The sequence below is a fragment of the Quercus lobata genome, chromosome 8 (assembly GCF_001633185.2).
Source record: "Quercus lobata isolate SW786 chromosome 8, ValleyOak3.0 Primary Assembly, whole genome shotgun sequence".
Lineage (NCBI taxonomy): Eukaryota > Viridiplantae > Streptophyta > Magnoliopsida > Fagales > Fagaceae > Quercus > Quercus lobata.
This window is the reverse complement of record NC_044911.1, coordinates 33,303,150-33,327,745: the sequence shown is the minus strand read 5'-3', so window position 1 is coordinate 33,327,745 and position 24,596 is coordinate 33,303,150. Positions and strand designations below refer to the sequence as shown.

The window sequence follows — 24,596 nt, the reverse complement described above, 5'->3', positions numbered from 1 at the left end:
CCGCCTTATTAACAGGTCGGGTTAGGGTTGAAGGATCATGATACGATTATTAAATGGGTCGAGTTAGGGTTGAGCCATTTAGTCGAATACCCCTACCTTGACACGACACGAACCCGACACGCTAACCCGAATTGACACCCCTACTCACCATGAGTCCAAAGGCGAAAGGAGGGGGGCTAGGGTCCTTCCTAACTTTTCAAAAATTCCCCCTCCCTCTTATAAATTTGGTAATAAAAAAAAAAGTATATGTAAATTTAAATAATGGCCCTCCTTAATTTTTACTAAAAATATGTAACACATTTATATAGATGACTAATGCATTATTTTTATTTTCTCTAATTACTCTTATACCATACATAACTCATTAATTTAAAGTGCATTTAATATATTTTATAAAAATGGAAAAGTTTATATATTATTAATGCACTTTTTCTTTTTCCCTCTCTAATTACTTTTATACCACAATAGCATATTTTTAGAAACATATAAGTAACCACCACACACCCTTAGTGCGATGGTCACTCCACAAGTATAAGTGTTTTTCTGGTGTAGAGAGCAAAAACCAGGGTTCAAGTCTCTAGGAAAGAGTTTACACACATATATACTTAGATTAGAGTAGATTAGAATTTCTATCTTATATAAGAGAAATCATAAAATCCTCTAGTGGATCACGTCACTTGTCCACCATTCCACTAAAAAACTTCCACTTATTTAAAATTGCTAAGTCAGTAATTAATTTCTATTTAAATTTTTTTTCTAATTAACAATTTTAAATAAATGGAAGTTTTTTAGTAGAATAGTGGACCACATCACTTGTCCACCATGTGGATCTTATAATTTCTCCTTGTATAAAATATATATACATATAAGTAAATATTTTTATTAAAATCTTCCTTTATTTATTTTTTACTTTTTTTAATTTTTCATATAGAAAATTAGAGATATAGACTTTTTTTTTTTTTTTCCTTTTAGAAGAAACAATGAATGTGGATTTCAAGTATATGAGTTAAAAATCCATTAGTTTTATTAATGTTAAGAGTTTACATTGTGCCTGGATGTGGCGTAAACCCCTTCGTTTACACATTACACCAATAATGAAATTTACAAAACCTATTTCATGTAAACCCCAAAATACAACAAAAAATACAATAAATTTCCTCTAAAATAGAGCAATTCAAAAGTGACCTAATTGAAAATTTTACAGATAATGTTTTTTTTTTTTTTTAGAAAGAAACGTATGGATTTTATTAATAAAAAACAACTACATCCAATTGTAAAATCGAACCAATATGAGATGGGACATCTTCCATCCATACTTGAAAATCTAGTATGCATAATGCATTTTTAGCCAGACTATGAACAATCCCATTGTCGTTTCTCTTAATGTAAGAATACAACAATCCTTCTCTACGAACATGTGAAAACCTAATACAATGAAATAGACTTGCAAAACATTTAACATCACGACTAAGTAAACCAAAGGATTCTAAAGATTGGGAATTTGCATTCAAAGCGTTCATTGCAATCTCTGAAACTCCCTCTGGGGTGACATCTTCCAAACTCAAATCAGCATCAAACTGTAAAGTCTTCAATATAGCCAAAGTTTCAAGCTCTATGACAATTAGGGGGAGAGGGATGATTCCGACCATGTGTGCCAAGCCTTTTCCTTGGCATTCTCAGATGATCACTCCAATCCATGCCCTATCTTCTTCTTGAAACATTGTATCAATATAATTTGTGCCTGAACCCTCCACAATTACATCAATAGTCGATCTCCAAAACAACACTAATCCACCTCCCATATCCAAAACAACATCCACAGAATTTTGTTCCCAGAAAATTGCATCATCAGAGTTCACCTTTAGGATCAGCCATGGAGGTGGTTTCCAAATGGCACGGTGTAGAGGCTGATTGGACTTATCTGGCTCATTACCCTTCATTGTTGTTGTTGCGCTTTTTTCCTTGTCTGGAATATTGACTATATTAAACACTTGCCGTTGGGATTGTGGTTTGGCTAACACATGCTTCTCACGTGCCTCACTTAAGATATCTTGGGAAATATTGGTTGGTTGGGTCATGCAGTTAATGTGATCAAATTTTCCCATCTCTGAATCAATCTCATTTATTCTGTCATCAAATTCTTTGGCTGAAAAAACTGCCCCTTGATTCTTGATATTATGATTACCCGAAAATTGTGGGGTTGATAATGAGACATTGATTACACCCTTTGTACGTTTCCCTACTGTATGCATTACTTCTGGAGCATCCAAATTAACGGCTTCATCCATTAATTGCTCACTCATAGCGTCCCTTGGATTCACAGTGTTGAGCACCGCCGCTAGACCATGCGCCGTTACCTGAGCTTTGTGGTTCACCTTCACCGATTCAGTCCTACTCCCATCTTCATGAACACCTGACTTCAAAGATACTCCCAACTTCATGAACACCTGACTTCAAAGATACTCCCAACTTCGTCTTGTAAAAACTTTGAACGGAAAGTACTGCTTTTCTTGAAGGAACAAAAGGCGAAGCTCTAATTGATATCTGTTTCCCAAACCCCAGAAAAAACAAAACCCACTAGCCTTGGAATAACTTGTTATTCCAAGGAAACACACAACTCCTTCCAAAAGAAGGGACAAGACTTCTACTGAAATCTAGGAAGCGTGTTCCTGTTGCACCAGAGAAACTTATTACTCCCATCTTAAGAGTACTACATTATTTTACAGATCATGTTGAATAAACTATAAGTCTTGGATATCATCAAACCCTAAAGTCACCAATCCAATCTCCATCTTTGTGCACACAATGAACCACCAAGTCACTAACCCATTGCCACCCTAAGCCACGGTATACACCAAACTATCTACACCATCAAACTCAGCAACCTATATTCAAACCCACAGAAAATCATACCCTCAAACCCCAATCAAACCATATACATCATATGTTGTTTTTGTTGTTGTGGAGAGTGGAATAATAGATAGGACAACGGCGACGGCAACGAATTGGCCAGCTTGTGGTGGCATATTGCAGCGTTTGGTGGCATATTTCGGCGTGGGTGGTGGGGTGCCTAGGCGTGCTTCTTCTTAGTTCTTGAACTATAGAAGAGGAGCTGAGATTTTGATTTGTGAAATAGGATTATGTGTAGCACGTTGTAATTAATTTTTTTAGTAAATGTTGATAAGGTGTTGTATTATTGGTGGCATAAACCTTCAGACATAATTTAAACTCTAATGTTATATATATGGACAAAACTTAGATACAGTATCTTAAGTGTTGTTCCTTAGGTCTCTTCTTAAGATTCAGCCATGTGATTACTTAACTAAAAAATACACTTCCATCCCGTGAGAAAAAATCCATATGACAAAATCTTGAAAAATGAACCTAAAAAAAACACCTAAATACTGTAAGTGCATATTTGGATTGCACTGAAAAGGAAAGCAGACGCGCATCTGCGTTTTTTGTGTGGGTCCCGTGCACTGTTCACGGAACCCGCAAGAACTTTTTTCAACAAAAATAACTTTAAAACTGGATCCTACGGCACTATTCACATATTTAAAAATTATTTTGCCACAGTGTTTTCAGCAATAAGCGATATCCAAACAGACCCTCACACACTTGATATAATATTTTTTTTATATGTAAGAAAATAGCATTTGTTAAATCATGTTACAAATAAATTTTATGTATATTTAGTTTGGCCCTCTCTGAAGATATTTTATGGCTCTATCACTACATATATAAGTCCTTGGTTGTCCACTCAGCTTCAACCTCCTGCGCTAGTCCAAATCGGCAACCTCTGGTATATCTCTCTCAATGTTCATCCAGTTAGCTAGTGTTACTGCTAAAGACTGCAATTTACTCCTCAATTTAGAATAGAACCAACCAAAAAAATTTAAAGCGTAAAGTAGTTTACTTTGGATCACAGTGTGTTGTTTTTAGCTACAAAAAAAGTTTACCGTGTGCCATGTGTTTTACGGCTATACTACTGTTCATATTTTAGTAGTTTTTTTTTTTTTTTTTTTTTTTATAGGTTTTTTCAATTTTACTACATGTGGTTCAGTGGCGGTCTAAAATAATTACTTAATTATTTAACTTTGTTTCACTTATCTAAATAGTATTTTACAGTTATTCTTCACACAATTTGTTTCTTTTTTATTTTGCTTTATAACTAGCTTATAAAATTCAATACTTAGGCTTTATAGTGTGAGTAATCTGTGGAGGAAACCATTCGTAACAAATGTTGGAACTTAAGATGTTGAACCTTTAAAAAAAGGTTAAAGATTTCTTTTTATTAAACAGGTCCAAGATGTTAATGCAATGGCAGCCGTAAGAGCCATTGAATTTGTGCATGAAGTTGGTGTATCAGCAATTATATATCCTAGAAGGAGATTTAGAAGAAATCATAAACTCTAGAAATGTCGTAGGTCTTTCAATACAAATGGAAGATACTCCTTATATTAACATTGTATTTCAAGCTAATTTGACTTTTATTTAACTGTCTTTCATTGTGGATGAAAGATATTCCTTCTTATATTAACGTTGTATTTCAGGCCAATTTGACTTTTACTTAACTGAAATCACGGCTTCTTTCTCAAAAAGATTATTTTAACTGATACAAAAATTTATGGTTAATCAACTCAATGAAGTCCATTAAAAATTTCTCAAAGCTTGACCTCCCTTAGAAAAAAAACTCCCTAGCTTTGCCTGAATATGATTGATAATCTCTAGCCATTTTCTATGTTGCTTATTTTTTATAACTAATATATATGATGTTTATTAAAAAGAAATATAATTTTTTATATAAATGTGTTACAAAAATTAAAAGCTGGTTAATTTTCAAACAAAACAAAACAAAACGCAAATCCATATTTTTAACAATTTCCAAACGCACACAATTTACTACTACTACTCCTAGGCTACCAGCCAACAGCTTTTCCAGGCAACTTCAAAAATCGAAGTGCAGAGTTGACCCCTGGCTACTCTAAAGTCTAAACTAAATTCTACTAAAGTCTAAACTAAATATTAAAATACCAATAGAAGTAGAACCTGCATTTTATTTAACTGGACAAAGACCTCAAGGGGCCTAGCCCCTCTTGGATGAACCCAGAAGAAAGGAGATGGAGTAGTTCCTGAGCTTTAAAACCAACAGTTCACATAGCACGTTTGGGAACCACTCTATTGACTAATCTAGGAGCAAAAATAATTGACCAATTACAAAAGGAAGATAAAATCTTTTCAACTTCATGAATGGCATCCTCTATTTCCCAATTCTTAGTTGAGTCTTCCTTTATTGCCAAAACAAACCTACTTTACATCTTCAAAATGACCTTGGAGAGACCTAAACTCCTTGCTTCAGGGACAACTACCATTGCCACCTTTGTTTCCACCCACTCTCCAGCCATATCCCAAGCTGTCAAAGACAAAGACTCCAAGCATGTCATATGTTCCAGAAGAATCCCTATACACAGTGGCACAATACACTCCATTGTCATGTACTGATGCATAAAAATTAAACTTCAGCCATCCATTTGGGGGAGGCAATCATTTATGCTTGTGCTCTAACAGCAGGATTAAGGAATCCCACGCTGACTTATGAGCGGGATAACTCTGGTTGATAGATCTAGGTAGCTGTAACAGTTCCACACTCTCGTCACTGAAGAACAGCTCATCTCTCATCCGTCAAATTTGATCACATAAAATGGCAGCAAAGTGCAGGAAGTATTTTTCCTCCTCCTTGTCAATGTTCAAATGCAAGAAAGAGTTTGACCAAATGATCACAGCAAAAGGCCAACCAGTGTACAGCTAGATTTCAGAAATTAGACAACTTGCATAATGGTGTAATGGTCATAGGTTCATCGAGAAAGCTCTGATTTCTCATAGAGAGGTTGAGCAATAATATTAGGTATGAATTCCTGCTTAGAATAACATGCTGTGAGAGACCCTGCTGCTCATGCTAGGACTCTGCTTAGCACAATCCCAGGAATTCTATTTTAGTAAAACCTGCCATTCTCTTGTACAAAGATCTTTCATCCTCGTTGAAATTAAAAGGGGAGTGAAAGATCCACATTGCAGAGTATCTAAATGCCATTCTATTTCTCATATGGTCAAGCTCAAAATGTAAATGCACATGAGTAAACACAAGCACACAGATCTTGGGAGAATAATTGCAATTAATTAGGTGTTAAAAAAGCAACGTAGGGTATAGTTGATAAACAGAATGAAACTCAATTAGGCAAACCAAGTTCTAGGATCATGTGGGGAAAATAAATACAAAAAAATAAACTCCAAGTCCAACCATTCATTTTCAATTTACTCCAAGATCTTATATGGTTTGATAATTAAACCAACTAATAATGCCAATGAATTGTTTGTTAAGACATCACCTAAATCAGGAAATCACCAAACTGATAACAAACACACTCAAAAAAGGGTAAGAAGGTTACAAAATTTGAGTTTCTGAGTAGTATCTCAAACCCTCTTTTTCCTACCCAATAGAGGTCTCTTGCCAATAGTTGAAGTAGTCCTGCCAGAGTGTGGCATCAGACCACGCAGAATAGCTAAAACACCAAAACCCAAGAAAGGGAAGTACATCATCAATAACTTATCAGACGCCTTGTGAGACCCCATTAGTTCGGATAATATAGTAACCTGAAATTCAGATGAGCACAAAATGTAAGAAGAAAGGAATTGGTAGTCTTAACTCCTAAGTAATATGTGACAAGTTCAGTATAAATGTATCTAGCTTGTAAGCTAGAAGACTTTGATGTTCAATAAACCAACCATATCCAGATTCCACTATAGTTTTAAAAAGATTAGGCAAGCAAGTTTTGGGATCATTAGTAAAACTATTTGAGACACAAACTACCATGGCCACAATACATGCCACTTCACCAATTGAGGAGGTGATAGCTTCTGCCCCAGAGGCATGCCTAAAAAATGAGGAATCAAAAGACAAATTATCATGCTATCCTGGATGGAGTTGAATCGAACTATCCAACCACATTTTCTGAATGATCAGATCTAAACTTTTCAAATTAGTTCACCATTTTGTTAGATTTTATTCTACATCTCATACCACATAAAGCTAATTTCTTTCATAGTTTTTTTGACTCGCTTATTTCCTCTAAAATGTGTAAATTTAATTGTTCACTCTCCAAATAGTACAAAAATTTGGAGGAGCTGCTGTAGTTGCTCTAAAATGTGTGTATTTTGACATAATTAAGTACCACAATTTTTTTTTTTTTTTATCGGTAGTTAAGTACCACTAGTAAACTTAAAATGTGATTCATTACCTTAGTTTCAAATTTCAAAACCATGCCTATCTCTCACACACACACACATACAAACACACAAAACCAGAAATTATTTCATGTGAGTATATGTAATGTTCCTTTAACATTCATATCCATAGAAACCCAGATCCCAGGGACTCCAACCAACAATTTACTGTACGGAAAATTTGTAACATACCCAATTCAGCATACCAGATAATAAGCTAAAATCTAGAACCTAACACCTCTCACAAAGTAAAAAAATTCAACTTTTTATTTTCTATGGGGACCCAACGAAACAAAGCATAGAAGAGAAAGAGAAATAGTTACCATGGAAGTTAAGCAAGAGGCCCCATAGATCAAGCAAGTAGTATTAAACCAAGGCTTCCGAGCCAGAATAGCATACAAATTGAGAAGAGCAAGCGGCCACTGGAAAAAAAGCTCGAGCCACACAATCCCAACGAAGAAATCGGGCTTCTCGGCTACCAAATAGTCTCCATACTCGCGGGCATACCAGTTCTTGAGGTCGAGGAGCAAGTCAGGGAACAAGCTCAGAGGAAGACACGTCTGCGCGTCTATCAGTGGCGCTGCCAATGCGATCACCATGAAAAACACAAACAGCACCGCGTCTATCAGCTTCAGCAATGCACCCATTTTTGAGGTTCTTCTTCTTCTTTCCTTTTTTGTTTTTTTCTTTTTTTTGGAGATTGTGTAATTTGTATCTGTGTGAGCTAGAGCAAAATGGGGATCTTGTAACGTTGAAAATTCAACGGAGTCTACTATTTACATGGGCTCTTGAATCCAGCTGGCCCATATCACAAAGGATAGAATATTATTCTAAAGAAAATAAAGTGTGGTGTTCCACTTTGAGATTCACATTTCAAGTTTGTTGCTGCTTTTTTAGTGGTGGTTTTAATTATTTCAAGGCTTGAATCCTTTAACTTTACCTAAAAATCAATTAAGTTCTATGAATTTGTTTTTGTTCAATTTAGTCATCTAAGATTCAACTTTATTCAATTCAATCATTCTGTATAAGAATTGTGCCGTCAATAAGCCCTAAAATGACGTCATTTTTGGGTCTCATTTAAGGACATTTAATGACAATTTTCTAATAGATATTGACATGAGGACTAAATTGAATTTTAGGCAAAGTTAAAGGTGAAATTTATAGTTTAACATTATTTAAAATTTTATTCATATATCCTAAATTTATATATATATATATATATATATATATATTAATAGGTAAAGTTTAGGGAAAGTTCAATTAGAATTTGAAATTAGAATGCAATTTTGCGCCATATGTCTAAATTTATATGGGGACTACATCATAATTATCCACTTAAGTTTGTGTCTTGATCCACTTAAGTTTTTTTAATTTTTGTGCCAAGTGAATTAATGAATGCAAAATACTAAGAATCTAATATTAATGAATTATAAAATTTATAAATAAATTTTTTAAAAAAAAAAGAAAAAAAAAACCAATCACATATACTCAAACAAAATCACCACACAACAAAAATCATCACACGTTCTATCTTATTAAAAATTTAAAATAAAAATGATCATAAATAGTATTAAATTTAGGTAAGAATTTTAATATAATTAATTACGTTTACTTTTAAAATAAAATAATTTGACTAATCATTTATATTTTTATGATAAAATTTGTGTTTAATTTTAAATGAATCTATATATATGCATGTGTTACATGCTTTTAAAAAAAAAAATTGGCTAATTATTTACATTTTATATTAAAAATTGTGTTTGATTTTGAATCCAAATTAGTTTCTATACTCACTTAAAATAAGCTATTATGTTGCAAAGGATAGGTGGCTTTTGTCCAAAGGGACATCCTACATGGGGAAAAGAGAAAACCCTTAAGAAGAAGATGGAGTGAATTTCTTCAAAGAGTAATTTGAATGTTTGTCTATTTTTTGTGAAGGAGTTATTGGGTGCATTGGAATTTTGGAATTGTGAATTTGGTTTGTAGGGTTTGATTGAGAGTGGTTGTAATTTATATCGTTGAAAATGGATTTTAGTTGGCATTGCTCATGGATGTAGGCTTAGAGTTTATCAAACCATGTTCAATATTGTTGTCATGTGTGGATGTTTTTATCTTTCTTGTTCATGTGAGCGTGCTCCCACTAACCTTAATTCACAACAATAATTTATACTACTAATAAGAGGAATCCCATGTTTCGTCTTCAATTTTTGAACTACCAAAATAACCTCATACAAATTATGAAATAACATACCTTTTAGTTTAATTTTTTTCCTACAAAAAAACAAAAAATGTTAAAAGAGTAATACTATCTCACATACAAAAGGGGGAAAAAACCGTTATTCTTATTTGTATTCAAATGTCTAATACCTATTTGTATTTGTTATATATTTGAATTCAAATACTTCAATTATGTTTATCAAAAAAAAAAAAAATACAAAATTACTTCTTCAAAAAGAAACTCACTACCTCACGTAAAAACTACTCATTCTTATTCCGTATTCAAATGTTTGATTCCTATCTGTGTTTGTTATCTATTTGAATTCAAATAATTCAATTATGTTTTAGGTTTTTTCATTTATCTTCTCCACTTCGCTTAAAACTTAGAACACTATCTCAATCTCATTTTTAAATATTATTCTATGTTACCTTACCTTTTTTTTTTTTTTTAATACAATATATCACTTTTAAACATTATAACACTAAACACTTTCAAAAAAAAAAAAAAAAACATTATAACATTAAACCAAAAAAATAAATAAATTAAAAAAGAGCATTATTACACGTGCAAAGCGCATATAATGAGTCTAGTAATAAGATAATATAATTAAGATTACATTAATAATAATATAGCTGTAAATTACATTCTATATCATACACAAACTCACTTTGAAATCAAACACAAATCCAAACTAAAAATCTCTTATTTTCAAACCTTGACAACGAAACCCAAATAAAAAATCTCAATTTTCAATTCCCAAACCCACTAATCAAACAGGAAGCCAAAAAAAAAAAAAAAAGCAAGAAGGAAAATAAAAGGAGCTTGAGAGAAGAAAGAGTTTGGCCGTGAACTAAAAGAGAGAGATTCCCATCATGAAGGTGGTGGTGTGCTCATGGAGATTGTCCATGGAGGTTCAACCTTGGAGGGGAGGAGCTTAAGCTGAGAAATAGAGAGAAACAGAGACGTTGGAATAAAAAATTGATTTTTAGTTTAACTTGCTGCTACAGTGAGCTATTATCTATAACAGCTCAATGTAGCTGAGTGTAAAAAATTTTGGCATTTCAGAGAATTGATATAGTGGGTATTTTTGTGTGTTGGTTGTTAAATTGGCTTTTTAGTTTTTTTAGCATTCTTGATGTGAATGCTCTTACTCGCTTGGTTGTTGTTGGTTGTTTTTTCATTATTTCCATCCAATTTGGGCAAATCAAGAAAGTAGCTTGGGAATTTTATTTATGGCTAAAATGCAAAACTCAATACTCAAGTTTTATCAAAATTAATTTCAATCTTCTAACTATGCTTTTGTTCATTTTAATCCTATAAGTTTCAAGTTTATTCAATTAAGGTCTCTCTGTCAACTTCCGTTAATTTTTTTTTTTAAATGGAAAATATTTTCAATTATTAATTGGATTTTTTAAATTTAAATAATTTGAAGAAAAAATCAAAATTTTGGACAATTAACTGCAATATTTAACAAAAGTTGATGGAGATACATTAATTGAATAAACTTGAAACTTGAAATGAATGAAAGAAAAGTTAAAGGATTGAAATTAATTTTGGTGAAACATAAAAGGTGAGTTTTACATTTTAACATTTTATTTTTTCTCAATTTTAGTCATTTTCTTTTCTCTCATATAAACCAAACAAAAGGAGATTGCCTTTTGACTCAACATTTTTCTAATCTTTCCTATACTTTTTCTTCCCTCCTTTTTCAACTAGTCCAACTTCAATGTTAAAAACAAAAAATATGATGTTGCAAGAGTCTAATAGAATGTAAAAATGTAAGGTTTTGTAGGAAATTCTTACGTAATTTAAATTCAATTAAAAATATATATTAGAATAACAACTTGAAAAATGTAAAATTTTAAAAGTTTAAGTGATAACATTAAAAAAATTAAACAATATGATAAATGCTTTCATTTTATATTATATATAGATTATGAATAATTGGTGTGACACAAATCGCAACAATTGTCACTTTAGTTTGTAAGCATTTTGCGTTAAAACTTATAGTAACATTTTGATTTTTGTCACTTCACTTCGGGACTATAGCAAGCATTCTTTGAGTGTGTTTTTCTTTATTAACAAAAAAAAAAAAAAAAAAGGTCACAATAATATCATGACACCTAAATCCCAATGAAATTTTATTGTATGATGAGAGCACTAAGTGCTTATTTGGCAAAATAGTTTCAAACTATACTATGGGGGTGAAAGGCCAGGGAGTCCATATCTATGTATATATTGGGTCAGGGTCCAATCCGAGGACGTTAAAAAACCCGAGGACGGGTAAACACTTTCAGAAGGGTTTATGTTAGTAAGTGAATAAGTAAAATTTGATCAGAGCCACCCTGAGGGTGGTCTGAGGAAGAATCCCACCTTGGTTGGGCAAGGCCGAGGATAGAGGGTATGGTCTGCCATCAAGAGTAACATTCTGGACCATTCCATGGAAGATGATAGGTATTTAGAAGGAACATGACAAAGGAAGACCTTGAAATATCTAAGAGAAAACTGCTACCATTGCATTAAATGCTCTGCAGCTAACTGAACCGTACTTTTTAGCCTTACAGCTACTCCCAAAGACTTTAGGGATGGGCTGATGGGACAAGTATCAGCACTATCAATCTAAATTTACATGTGGACGGTGGAAATGAAAGAAGAATGATAGTATAAAATAGAGGAGAAACCCTAATCGAAAAGGAGAGGGAAGAAACACTATAGCAATCTAAAATCAGACTTGGCAAAATAGTTTCAAACTATACTATAGGGGTGAAAGGCCAGGGAGCCCATATCTATGTATATATTGGGCCAGGGGTCCAATCCGAGGACGTTAAACAACCCGAGGATGGATAAACACTTTCAGAAGGGTTTGTGTTAGTAAGTGAAGAAGTAAAATTCGATCAGAGCCACCCCGAGGGTGGTCTGGAAGAATCCCACCTTGGTTGGGTAAGGCCAAGGATAGAGGGTATGGTCTGCCATCAAAAGCAACATTCCGGACCATTCCATGGAAGAGGATAGGTATTAAGAAGGAACAGGACAAAGGAAGACCTTGAAATATCTAAGAGAAAGCTGCTACCATCGCATAAATGCTCTGCAGCTAACTGAACAGTGCTTTTTAACCTTACAGCTACTCCCAAAGATTTTAGGGATGGGCTGATGGGACAAGTATCAGCACTATCAATCTAAATTTACACGTGGACGGTAAAAATGAAAGAATAATGATAGTATAAAATAGAGGAGAAACCCTAATCGAAAAGGAGAGGGAAGAAACACTATAGCAATCTAAAACCAGACTTGGCAAAATAGTTTCAAACTAACTATGGGGGTGAAAGGCCAGGGAGCCCATATCTATGTATATATTGGGCCAGGAGTCCAATTCGAGGACGTTAAACAACCCGAAGATGGATAAACACTTTCAGAAGGGTTTATGTTAGTAAGTGAAGAAGTAAAATCCGATCAGAGCCACCCCGAGGGTGGTCTGGAAGAATCCCACCTTGGTTAAGTAAGGCCAAGGATAAAGGGTATGGTCTGCCATCAAAAGCAACATTCCGGACCATTCCATGGAAGAGGATAGGTAGTAAGAAGGAACAGGACAAAGGAAGACCTTGAAATATCTAAGAGAAAGCTGCTATCATCGCATTAAATGCTCTGCAGCTAACTGAACAGTGCTTTTTAACCTTACAGCTACTCCCAAAGATTTTAGGGATGGACTGATGGGACAAGTATCAGCATTATCAATCTAAATTTACATGTGGACGGTGGAAATGAAAGAAGAAGGATAGTATAAAATAGAGGAGAAATCCTAATCGAAAAGGAGAGGGAAGAAACACTGTAGCAATCTAAAACTAGACTTGTAACAAAGCCTAGGGAATAATATTTAAGAATCAGTCTCCTCGGACTTGGCTAGGGACCATTTTCCTTAATAAACTTCTGTTATCTTTCTCTCTTTGTCATCAAAATCTATTGGTTTGTTATCTGATTCACTAAAACCTAGTTTTCCAACTCATTCTCTACAAATTTATTACTTTGGGCTTTTTGAGCGTGAATCCATACCTCTGTTGGGCTAGAAGTCCAAACTAGGTCCTTACATATACCTTTTCAAAATACAATTTTTTCAATGAAAAAAAAAAAAAAAAACTTTTTAAAACTTAGGGTATGTTTGGTAACTATTTTTTCCTTTTATTTTCTGTTTTCAAAAACAATTTTCTATTTTTGAAACTAAAAAACTTGTTTGGCAACTCAAAATGGACAGAAAACAAAAACTGTTCTCAAAACTCAATTTGTGAAAGAAACTGAAAACATGCAAAAGATTATTTACAGTTTCTAATTTTCAAAAGTTAATGAAAATATGCATTTAATTTAATGAATCTGTCGTATTTAATGAGTTAGCATTAGAGTTCAAATCCTAGTAACAACATGTTTTAATATTTTCTATTTTTTCTTCAAAAAAATATTTTTTTAATTTCAACTAACCAAACATGTTTTTTATTTCAAAAATACAAGAAAATTGTTTTTTATTTATATTCCCAAAAACAAGTTTTTGAAAATAGAAAATAAAAACTGTTATCAAACATAACCTAAGTCTGTTTTTTTCTTTTCTTTTGTTTTGGGTATTTTTTTTAAGAGTAAGATTTAGGTACAGTACTTAGGTTCTGTTTATTAAGTTCTCTTTTTAAGGTTCTGCTATGTGGATATTTTCTCATGAGATGGAAGTGTATTTTTTAATTAAATAGCTACATGGTTGAATCTTAAGAGGGGAATTTAAGGAACAATACTTAAGGTACTATACCTAAGTTTTGCCATTTTTTTAAATAGTCCTTTTGTATTTTTTTTTTTTTTTAAAGATGAATTATAAATTGTACCAAACAAGTAAAATGTTCTAAAGAAACTTGTATTGTCAAGTAATTATTAAGTACTTATGAACTACTGCTAACAAAAACATTAAATTTCTGTATTAATTGGGTTGCTTCTATTAGTTTAAAATACCTCATCGGCTCTTTGTTTTGTTTTGTGTTTTTTTTTTTTTTTTCAAAGAAGAAAATACCTCGTCAGGTGAAATCTCAATCTCTAATCATAAAACGCAGTAAACGGCAAAAAAAAAAAGAAAAAAAAAAAGACCTGCGTCCTTTACTCCTTTTCTAGTTATACTATGTTAATTAAATCATAGTAAACGGCAACCCAAAAACCGGAAAACGTTGTCGTTTTGGAGAAGGCTCAAAGACCAAGTGTATCTTCTTCTATCTGTCATTGGGAGAAAGAGGAGCAATTATCAATTCAGAGCGAAGGAGAAGGAGAAAAATGAGCGAGACGAGACCAGTGCCGAGGAGAGAGAGCCCATGGGGATTGCCAGAAGGGGATAATCGTCAACCAAAGGCCCATCGATGCAATGACCGAGCCGAGGATGTCATCCAAGTACTCTCTTCTTTCTCATCACTTTTCTCTATTCTTCGCTTCACAAATCTAATCTATAAGAGCTATACTTTATCTCTATGTCGTTTTGATAGCTATTAGAAGTTTCCAAGCTCTTTCTTTTGTTGGGTTTTGTTGTCTTGGTCGATTGGATTGTACATTTCATGGTAAATGGTGTGAGAGTGGAATTCTGGGTGTTTGGAGGGTTTTTGGCTTTGTGGGTTTTGATGGGTTTTAAGTGAGGTTCATGTTTGTGCTTGACTTTTGTGGGTTGTTAGAGAAGAAATGGGATGGGAGGTTATTTTTGTTTCTTTTGTTTTTAGTTGAAAACTCGTTGCTTTTCTATCAATATTTTGATTTTGGGACTTGCTTTTGGATCCTAGCTCGCCAAACTATATATGAAATGCCATTCTTTTTAGTTTAGAAGCAAAGATGAGCACTGTTTACCTCAACAACCTAAATCATCAAAAAATAATAATAGAGTCGGTAAGGGGCAAGAGGGTTTTCGAGAAAGTGTTGTTTGCTGCAACTGTCTTTATGAAGAATATATAATAAGAGCTATCAGGAATGATGTTAGACTTAGGATTGGTGGCTGCTGCAAGTATAGGGTGTTAGGCACTGTGCAGAGGCTTCATGATTTCATTTTCAGTTAAGGCTTGTTTGTAATCCGTTTTGTTGTTCTGCTGCTTGTCGACTGGTTGTAGTCTTAATTTTGTTTAATAAGAGCTGCTCGTTCATTTTATTTTATTTTTATTATTTTTTAAAGAGTGCTTAAGAGGATGAGTTGTGAGAGGGATGGGAAACAGACAAGCTCATTGATTAGGGAATTTGCGCTGAATTCATGGTTTTATTATATTACTTTTCATTGAAATTGGTAGTATAATGTGATTCCTTTGAAAATTTATAATTTTTGGGTTGATTAGATCCACTTAGTTTCAGTTGTAATTGAAATTCGGATAGGACATGCGGAGATTGCATGTTTTTAAGTGCATGTTGATTTTCATGGGTTAAGATTTATGTTGAGGAGAAGAGTCAATCTTATTTAGTTTGTTTCTTAAAGTTTAGTTAATTAGAATGATCCTTGCCCCTTTCTATGTCCAGCTAAACGCAGAGTCATGTTGAAAATACTTTTTGATTTGTTTCTTTCTTCCAGTTTTGTTTTCCTTCATAGTTGAGGAAAAGTAAGTTTTGCCTTTACTCCTCTTGGGTTCAAATACATTGGTCTGTTGTGTAGGCTTGTTTTGAGGGAAACCCGTTTAGTACAGTTCCAGGACCTTTCAAGCTCTTCTGGCGATGCATGCGTTCTAAACCTGGGTATGGTTCATTTAATCATTTTAAGTTTGCAGTTCTAATTTTTTATTTTTATGTGTATACTCCATTATGTATGAATATATTTTATAAATTTATTTCAACATGAACCATTAATTGCTATGATGTAGCTTGTAGATACCATCAGTGTAATTGATGAAAGATGGCTCTTTAAAGTTACTCTACTTACCACGAAATGCCCACAATCTTGTATTTTCAACCCTCCATAAGATGAGGCCTTTTTTGTGGTGGCACACTGATTTGAAAGCTCTTCTATTTTTGTCCATATCTGATACTTTATGTTTTGTTTGTAAGGGTGCATTCAGTTACATCTTGAAATTTATGTTATTGCCCCCATTATCTGAAATAACTGTGGTTGTGCAGGGAGGAACCGACAGAACCATATACCTATTTGCAGTTGGATCCCCCAAAAAGAGAGGTGAAACTTGAGTAAACCACTTCTTAGAAAGCCATCAAGACGATTTTAGTTTTAGGTTGAATCACTATGATTTCTATACTTCCAGTTTTGTTGTCTATCAAATATAAGGCTTACATTAATTTCAAGCGCCACTAAGTTTTTGGCTTTCTATGGTTTGATAATAAGGATGTTAAATGAATCCCCAAATTCCAATGTGATTATGATTTGCACCACCTATTAGTGATTTTATGTCTTATTTATCTTATGATTGCAACCTGGTTTTCTTCTGCATAAATGGATCACCTGCTACAGGAAGATTATGCATTCTGGAAATAGTTCTGGAAGAAAATTTGACAGTAAGTGGTATAGTTCTAGCCACTGACTCATTCATCTTTAAATAATGTCACGATGCCGAAAGAAGATTATTGATTTGCACCAATGAGTTCTAGCTCAATTGGCACCTCCTTTTAGGTGAAGGGTGAGGTTGTGGATTCGAGAACTGTTAGGTGCGTGTGTAACTAACCAAATTATGGGAATATCCGTAGATTCTTGTGAGACTAACGAATATTAGCGCATGTTTGAATATCTTGCCATGTTTGTTCCTTTTGTATTTTGTTTTTTCTCAAAAGACAAATGATTGTAAGACAGCTGTTTCCTGTGTTGATTGAAATATGTGTTTTCTCCTTGGTTGTTAACTTTGCTAGCAAGAATATCGGGGATAATTACATATTAGGGGTTTGCCAATGGACCTTGTAAGCCATAAATTTAATAGGGAAGAAGTCAAGTCTCGCCGCATTTGCGTTGGAAGCGGGAGGTGGTAGTTTTCTGTTGTCACTAGCTCTCCCCTAAACAACAGTTCTAGTCCCTATTTGCCTAAGCTCTATGACCTGTTATTTTTTCTCGTAGCCCTATTAATTTCAGCCTCTTATCAGACAATGACAAGGTGCAAGCTAATGAAGTGCTTTATTATTATAAATAAACTGTCACATGAAAGAGCAATACAATATATTTGCAGATATATATATATATATATATATTTATTGGTGCTAAAATACAAAACTCACATTCTAAGTTTGTACAAAACTCATTTTAGTCCTATAACTTTGTTTTCGTTTATTTCAGTCCTCTAAGTTTCAAATTTATTCAATTAAAGTCTCTCTGTCAATTTTTTTTTAAAATAATGGAAAATATTCTTTAAATAAAGGAAAATATTTTTCAATCATTAATTGAAAATTTTTAATTAAAAAAATTTGAAGAAAAAAATTATAAAAATTGGACAATTAACTATAATATAACAAAAGTTGATAGAGAGGCCTTACATGAATAAACTTGAAACTTAAAGGACTGAAGTGAACGAAAGCAAAATTATATAACTAAAATGAATTTTGGTGAAAATAAAGGGCGAGTTTTGCATTTATTTTGGTTTTTTTTTTTTTTTTTGGTTTTACAATTGCTGAACTTGGAGAACACAAATGCTATTCATAAATGGAGATGTGGGCTCTCCTCCCGCCTCTGCCATTCTCCATGACATTTCAAATGTAGCAACACAATGACGAGTCCAGCGACTGGTTGACTTTAATTGCTTTCTTGCATTTTAGGCAATTTTTCTATATCTACATCTTCAGTTCTTCTACGGCCGCACACTTTGCCACAAAATAGTCTGCTAAAAATCAATAATGGGCTCTCTCACAATCAGATTCCTCTCCACGGTTAGTTCTTCTATGGCTACACACTTTGCCACAAAATAGTAGGCTAAAAATCAATAATGGGCTCTCCCACAGTCAAATTCCTCTCCACAGTCCATGGTAGGTCAAAGAGCTTTGCAGTGATGAACTTGAAGATCTTATTCACGTTGATGTTGTAGGTTGCACTTGAAAAGAAAAGGGTTGCATTGAGGGCCTTTGCTAATTTTCTTGCCTGTCATAAATAACATAGAAAAACAAATCACAACTATTACTCCATTAGATTATGGTAACTCTAAAATGAGTAATTGGCTGTTAAAAGAGGTTGTTAGGCAGCCCCCTATTATTGTTGCTGAAATGGGTGGGGTGGTTATCTCCTTGAAATGGATGGATCAGCGGATTGTGAGTCTAGGTTTGTTGATGAAACACTTGAAGCCCACAGTTTCCTTTAAGAGAGTTGTTGGTTTGTTAAAACTATCCTTACGAAAATCAATTTTCACAGTAACTCTTAGTTTGGAGTCAAGGAGGATGCAAAATCCTTGTCAATTCTTGACTCTTGATAATGAAGATGTTTTCAACATCCTTATCCACGTTTATTCCTGAAAGACCATCTGTCCTCAATCATGTCTATTTTAAGGACTGATAAATCTAATCTACTTCTACAAGGCCCTACAATAATTCATAATCTTGACAAATGACATCTCAATAACTCACAGAATATTAGGTGGAATAAACCGATATGATTTCTTAACTAATAAACATGAATGATTATTAAGAGATCATCATTGTATTATAAAATGAATTTACAAAACAATGTCATCGTCCTTAGTTTCTCTAAATTTAATGGTCAGTCAAGACCCAAAGATTAATCAGTTACAAAACAATATCATGAACCCTGAAATGTGGGATTTATCTTATAACTTGAACATATGAATTTATAAACTAATAAGGTTAATGAATTTCAGGGTTAATAAATAAATAAATAATTCCATAAACCCAAAATAGGCAAACTTTTATTTAAAGATTGGAAACTTTACCTGACTTGCGATCGTCCATTGCAAATCTATGGGGAGTTGGATGAATTCATCAAACTTTGTTCCAATTAAAACAGGAATTGCAGTCTAAAATCAAGCACACAAGAAAGAATACATATATGAGCATATAAGCAAACGTGGATCAGGTTTGTTCATGGCCTTATTTTGGATCCAACATACCAAAAGAAATTGGGAAAAATTAGGATATGCTCAGGTCATATGCATACCTGATTCCATTTTCTTGCTTCTTGATGCCACTTTATGATACTGCAATTATACATAGAAAACCAAAAAAAAAATTTATTTTCGTTTACCAAAAAAAAAAAAAAATATATATATATATATACATGGGAAACCTCTTAGATTTCCTTTCTTCAGTAAAATCAAGTTAAAGAAACTAGATCCACTAAGCCTAATTGTCTCTTATTTTCATTATCAATGCTTTCAAATAAATAAATAAAAAACCCTTGAAAATTAAAAACTCACTTATTTAACGTACACCGACTTGTTAGATCAAACATGAACAACATTGCAACAGAGTCCTTGCAAGCAGCAGGAATGTGATCTCGAGACATTTTATCACCTACAAGCATATAATGAAGAAAAATCAAACAAATGGTCAGAATACCATTTATATGACATTTTATTTGATCATTGAATACATGACAGGCCAATTTTAGATTTTTATTTTATTTTATAATTTCCTCAAATCCAGAAATGTATTTTGTGGTCCATGTTCTCTGGGCAACCAAATAAAGTCTGAAGAAACATATAAACACGGATTCACGTTAAGAAAGAAAAGAAAAATACAAGAAAATTTGCATACCTTCTACTTCCCAAATACAATAAGAAATACGTGCACCTCCAACCAATAATGTTTTATCCATCATATTTAGTCCTTTATTTTGCAGGGCTTCCTGTTCTTCCCCTACATACTTCACCTTCAATCAAGAACAAAACCAAAATCATGCTTTTTTTTTTTTTAATTATTATTTTTTTTTTCAAAATTTGAAATTTCAATGGTATAAATAACAAATCATAACCATATATTTCTAATATCCCATTTAATTATAAGTTGATAAACATTATCCTTTATTTAAAAAGAAGAATGAAACAAGTAAGTATGCAATAGATTCAAAAAGAATTCATCATACCAATGATAAATCTATAAAAAAAAAAAAAAAAATACAAACCAGGAAACTAGTCTTTCCAATTTGGTAATCACCCAAAAGACTTATCTTCAAGGCAACCAAATCCGAGTCCTTGTCATGGCTATGATGATGATACACGGGTGTCACATTCTCATTCTCCACAGAAGCAAAGCCACCCTCTGGGGTGCCTATAGATGAAGATGTCACCGTGCCACGTGCTAGCATGCGGTACCGGATTGGTTTCTTTAGGGGGGGACATCTGAGAATTTGATTCAACACACGTCGAAACCATCGCCGGAGGATTAAAAGGCGACGATGAATCCTCCTCCTAAGGCTGAGTTGAGCTAATTGTTGGCCATGTTGTGTCATTTCAAAATTTTTATTATTATTTTTTTTTTTATGTGATGATGGATGGCCTCAAAGCCTCAACTGAGTTTCTCCTCTATTTTGGCCATGAAAAAGAAAGGAATTTTTTTGAAAGCTGGCCTCTCCGATTCTCAAAACCTATGGGTTATTTTTAGTACATGCTTTTATTGGTTTTTTGGGTTTTGGCTTTTTTGCTTCTTCTTCTTCTTCTTATTTCAGTTACAACGACCTTTTGCTATCTATGTGACTACTTTAACGGGACAGTTGACCAGAATGATAGACAAGATTTGATTATTTAAATAGTCCAAATTGCCGACTATGTTTTTGAGTTGTTCAAATTTAGGGTGTGATCTGTTTATTTTGTTGAAATTGACAATTTTTTGTTGAAAATACTATAGGTAAAAGTAAAAATTAGCTGAAATAGTATAGTAAAATCCATAAAATAGTATTAAAAAATACAATAAGATCTATGAATAGTAGCAAAAATAAACTGAATAGTAAAATAAGCTTGTTTTTTTAATTTAGAGTCAAACGCACCCTTAATGGTTATATTGTAAATTTTTTTGAATGTTTGTGGGCTTTTCTTCCATGAATTTTATCCCAAAGTCCTCAATTGATTGCAAATCACCTACGGAGTAGGTTGATTCTGCAGAGGTGAGAGAGTTATAAGTTTGTTGAAAAAATCAAGATCCTTTAAACTTTTTTTCCACATTAAAAATAGTTTTTTTTTCCCTTTTCGTTTTCTTTATCAGAAGATTAAAGATAAAAATAAAATAAATGAATATTCAAACCTCAAGGAAATTGAAATCTTAACTAGTAGACCTTTTACACCCCCCCCCCCCCCAAAAAAAAAAAAAAAATCCAAATAGTAGTACTTAGCATCTTCAAGGACTTCTAGAGTTCTAGGTATGATCAACTGAGTTTTGATATTAGCATTCCATTCACATAATTACAGTCTAAACCCACTTGACCGAAAGGAGCTCACCAGATTGTGAAGTCTATATCCGCATTCTTTTCATTTTAGCACTTAACATTTAAGATATAGCAATACGTAGAGAATGATAGAGATGGTTCAAAGAAGACAAGACGAATTCAAAATAAGACCCATTAGGCTAAGATGGCACAAACTCATTGAGCTATAAATTTTGACCCTGATCATTTATCTAAGAGATTTTTTTTTTTTTTTTTTTTTTTTTTTTTTTTTTTTTTTTTTTTTTTATACAAGATAGAATTCTACTTTACCCTAATCTAAGTGTATATGTGTGTGAAGCTCCCTCCTGGAGACTTGAACCCCGGCCCTTCCCCCCCACACCCTTCAAACACTTATACTTGTGGAATGACTATCGCACCAAGGATGTGGGGTGGTTAATCTGAGAGAATTACAAGTTTGAAGTTATAATAATAATAATAATAACAATAATAATAATAATTGTAGGTATAAGGGCCCAAAAATTATATATTAGGCCTTGGGCCTTGTTCAAGAACATGGGGTGATCCGAGAACGAATAAATAGTAGTGGATGATTTAAGTTCAAAGTCCCATGAGTAGGTTACAAATGGGAAGGTAGGCCAATAAGGAATATCTTTTCGGATAAGCCAAGTACAGGTCAAATATACATCATAATGTTCAAGATGAACTTCTAAGGAGTTTCGGTGATAGGGACGTTCATCATAAACGTACAAAAGGGATAGGAACTTAGAAATATTTAAGGAAAAACTGCTACCACCGCATTAAATGCTCTGCAGCTAACTTTCAGGCTGCATTAATATGGAGAAGACCCTTGAAACAGTTTTGCCTTAGTTACCTCAACTCATAGAAGGCTTGAAGGGGTATCCGATGGAATAAGCACTCAATTAGTGGTTTAAATGATCAACAAGTGTAGGGTCAAGATGATCAAAAGGAAACTATATAATGTAAGAGACCCTCCATGGAGAAATGATCGGAAATTTATAAGAGAAAGCACTGTAGTAGCTTGAACCATATCTATAACCATTCTTAATCTATATATATTAGAACAGACCTCCTTTGATTGTGCCGAGGATAAATTTACTTAGACAACTCCAATCCATTCCTGTTTAATTGTTAATTAAAATCCATTCTAACTGTTATACTATTCATTAGAGTCTAGTTCTCCAATCCACTCTCTACAAATTCATTGTATTGGGCTTATTGGGCTTGGATCCAATCATACTTTGGGTCTAATGTCCAAAACATGACCCTACAATTAGCGCTATTTGTGAGAAGGACTTGTGTGATAGTGAGTGCAACGGTTAACTATGGTAGGATCAGGTCCTTATCAACAAGAATCCACAGGGTCCCAACGACAAGATAATTTCCTCAATCTTGAACGTAGGAGAGATCGAGAGGGTAGCGTGCACACTACACATACTAGTAGAAGCCACTCTCAAGTTGGAAGTCACGTCTCTCAGGAGCAGAACAACAAAGCCATGCAACTAGAAATTGACCATTTAAAGAAGAAGTTGCGCATTGCACGGCAAAAGCGAACCCCCTTCAACTCTAACGTTTCCTCTGATGATGGAGAGGATGCTAGTTATAAACGAAGGTCAAGAACCCCACCTAGCGAGTCTTTCTCCCATGATGACGAGCACCATCATAAGCGTAGGAATAAGAGCTCGCCTCGCAAAGGCCTGGTAAATGACACTATGAGCAAGGCGTTGGACTAGATTTCCAAGTCACCCTTCACACACAAGATTAAAGGGGTAAGACTTCCTCGGTGATTCAGCCAGCCAACGTTCACCATCTACAATGGTCGAACGGATCCTGTGGAGCGTGTGAGCCATTTCAACCAAAGAATGGCCATCCATTTTAAGAACGAGGCCTTGATGTGTAAGATGTTCCTATCCAGCCTAGGACCTATGGTGATGAGATGGTTTGATAGCCTGGGGGCAGGTTCCATAAATTCCTTCAAGAAGCTCATCCAAGCATTTGGCTATCGTTTTATTACTTATAGTAGGGTTCCTCGGCCCTTGGGTTCCTTACTATCCTTATCCATGTGAGAGGGGGAGACCCTGAAGACATACTCGAACAGATATTGGGAGATGTTTAATGAGATAGATGGTGACTTTGATGAAGTGGCCATCAATACTTTCAAGGTTGGCCTCCTAGCTAAGCACAATTTAAGGAAGTCTTTGACGGGAAAACCTGTCACCAGTGTGCGCTAACTCATGGATCGGATTGACAAGTATAAGAGGGTTGAGGAAGACTAGTAGCAGGGGAAAGGTAAAGCTAAGGTTATCCCTCAGAAGAGGAGGGATTTCAGGTTGGACTGATACAATAACAACCGACCTCGAAAGGACTTTACTGGGCAGTCGGGGCCTGCCAGTACTCGGGTGGTTAATGCAGTATTCCTAGAACCGATGCATCAGGTCTTGGAGAAAATTAAGAATGAGTCGTTCTTCAAATGGCCAAACAAGATGGTAGGAAACCCCTTGAGGCGCAATCAGAGCCTTTATTGCTAGTACCACCAAGACCAGGGGCACACTATTGAGGATTGTAGAAATTTGTGGGATCATCTGGACCAGCTGGTCTGAGAAGGAAAATTGAAGCAGTTTTTGCATCATTCCAATGGTCAGTAGAGCCAAGCAAATTCAGAACCCCGAAGAGATGTTTCTTCAAGACCTCCTTTAGGCACGATAAATGTCATTTTTGCTGCTCTAGGGAGGACCAGTTCTTGTCCCTCTAAGGTGATGTCTGTGGCTTGGCTATCCACCGAGG

General features: G+C 34.1%; 3 protein-coding genes across 3 annotated transcripts; 1 reads left to right on the top strand and 2 right to left on the bottom strand.

Annotated features, from left to right (window-relative positions):
• Nucleotides 1-6,205: 6,205 nt before the first annotated feature.
• LOC115957330 (sigma intracellular receptor 2-like) lies at nt 6,206-8,042 on the bottom strand. Its single transcript, XM_031075550.1, has 2 exons — nt 7,605-8,042; nt 6,206-6,651 (listed from the first exon to the last, which is right to left on the bottom strand). The coding sequence occupies exons 1-2, from the start codon at nt 7,926-7,928 to the stop codon at nt 6,472-6,474; spliced, it is 504 nt and encodes a 167-aa protein (XP_030931410.1). The 5' UTR covers nt 7,929-8,042; the 3' UTR covers nt 6,206-6,471.
• Nucleotides 8,043-14,683: 6,641 nt separating this feature from the next.
• LOC115954965 lies at nt 14,684-17,308 on the top strand. The gene is made up of 3 exons (XM_031072978.1): nt 14,684-14,905; nt 16,137-16,216; nt 16,595-17,308. The coding sequence occupies exons 1-3, from the start codon at nt 14,792-14,794 to the stop codon at nt 16,662-16,664; spliced, it is 264 nt and encodes an 87-aa protein (XP_030928838.1). The 5' UTR covers nt 14,684-14,791; the 3' UTR covers nt 16,665-17,308.
• Nucleotides 17,309-18,051: 743 nt separating this feature from the next.
• On the bottom strand, nt 18,052-21,033 carry LOC115957650 (septum-promoting GTP-binding protein 1-like). Its single transcript, XM_031075946.1, has 6 exons — nt 20,538-21,033; nt 20,171-20,285; nt 19,831-19,927; nt 19,572-19,611; nt 19,348-19,431; nt 18,052-18,545 (listed from the first exon to the last, which is right to left on the bottom strand). Exons 1-6 carry the CDS (start codon nt 20,862-20,864, stop codon nt 18,381-18,383), a joined length of 828 nt encoding a protein of 275 aa, XP_030931806.1. The 5' UTR covers nt 20,865-21,033; the 3' UTR covers nt 18,052-18,380.
• Between the last annotated feature and the right edge of the window lie 3,563 nt (nt 21,034-24,596).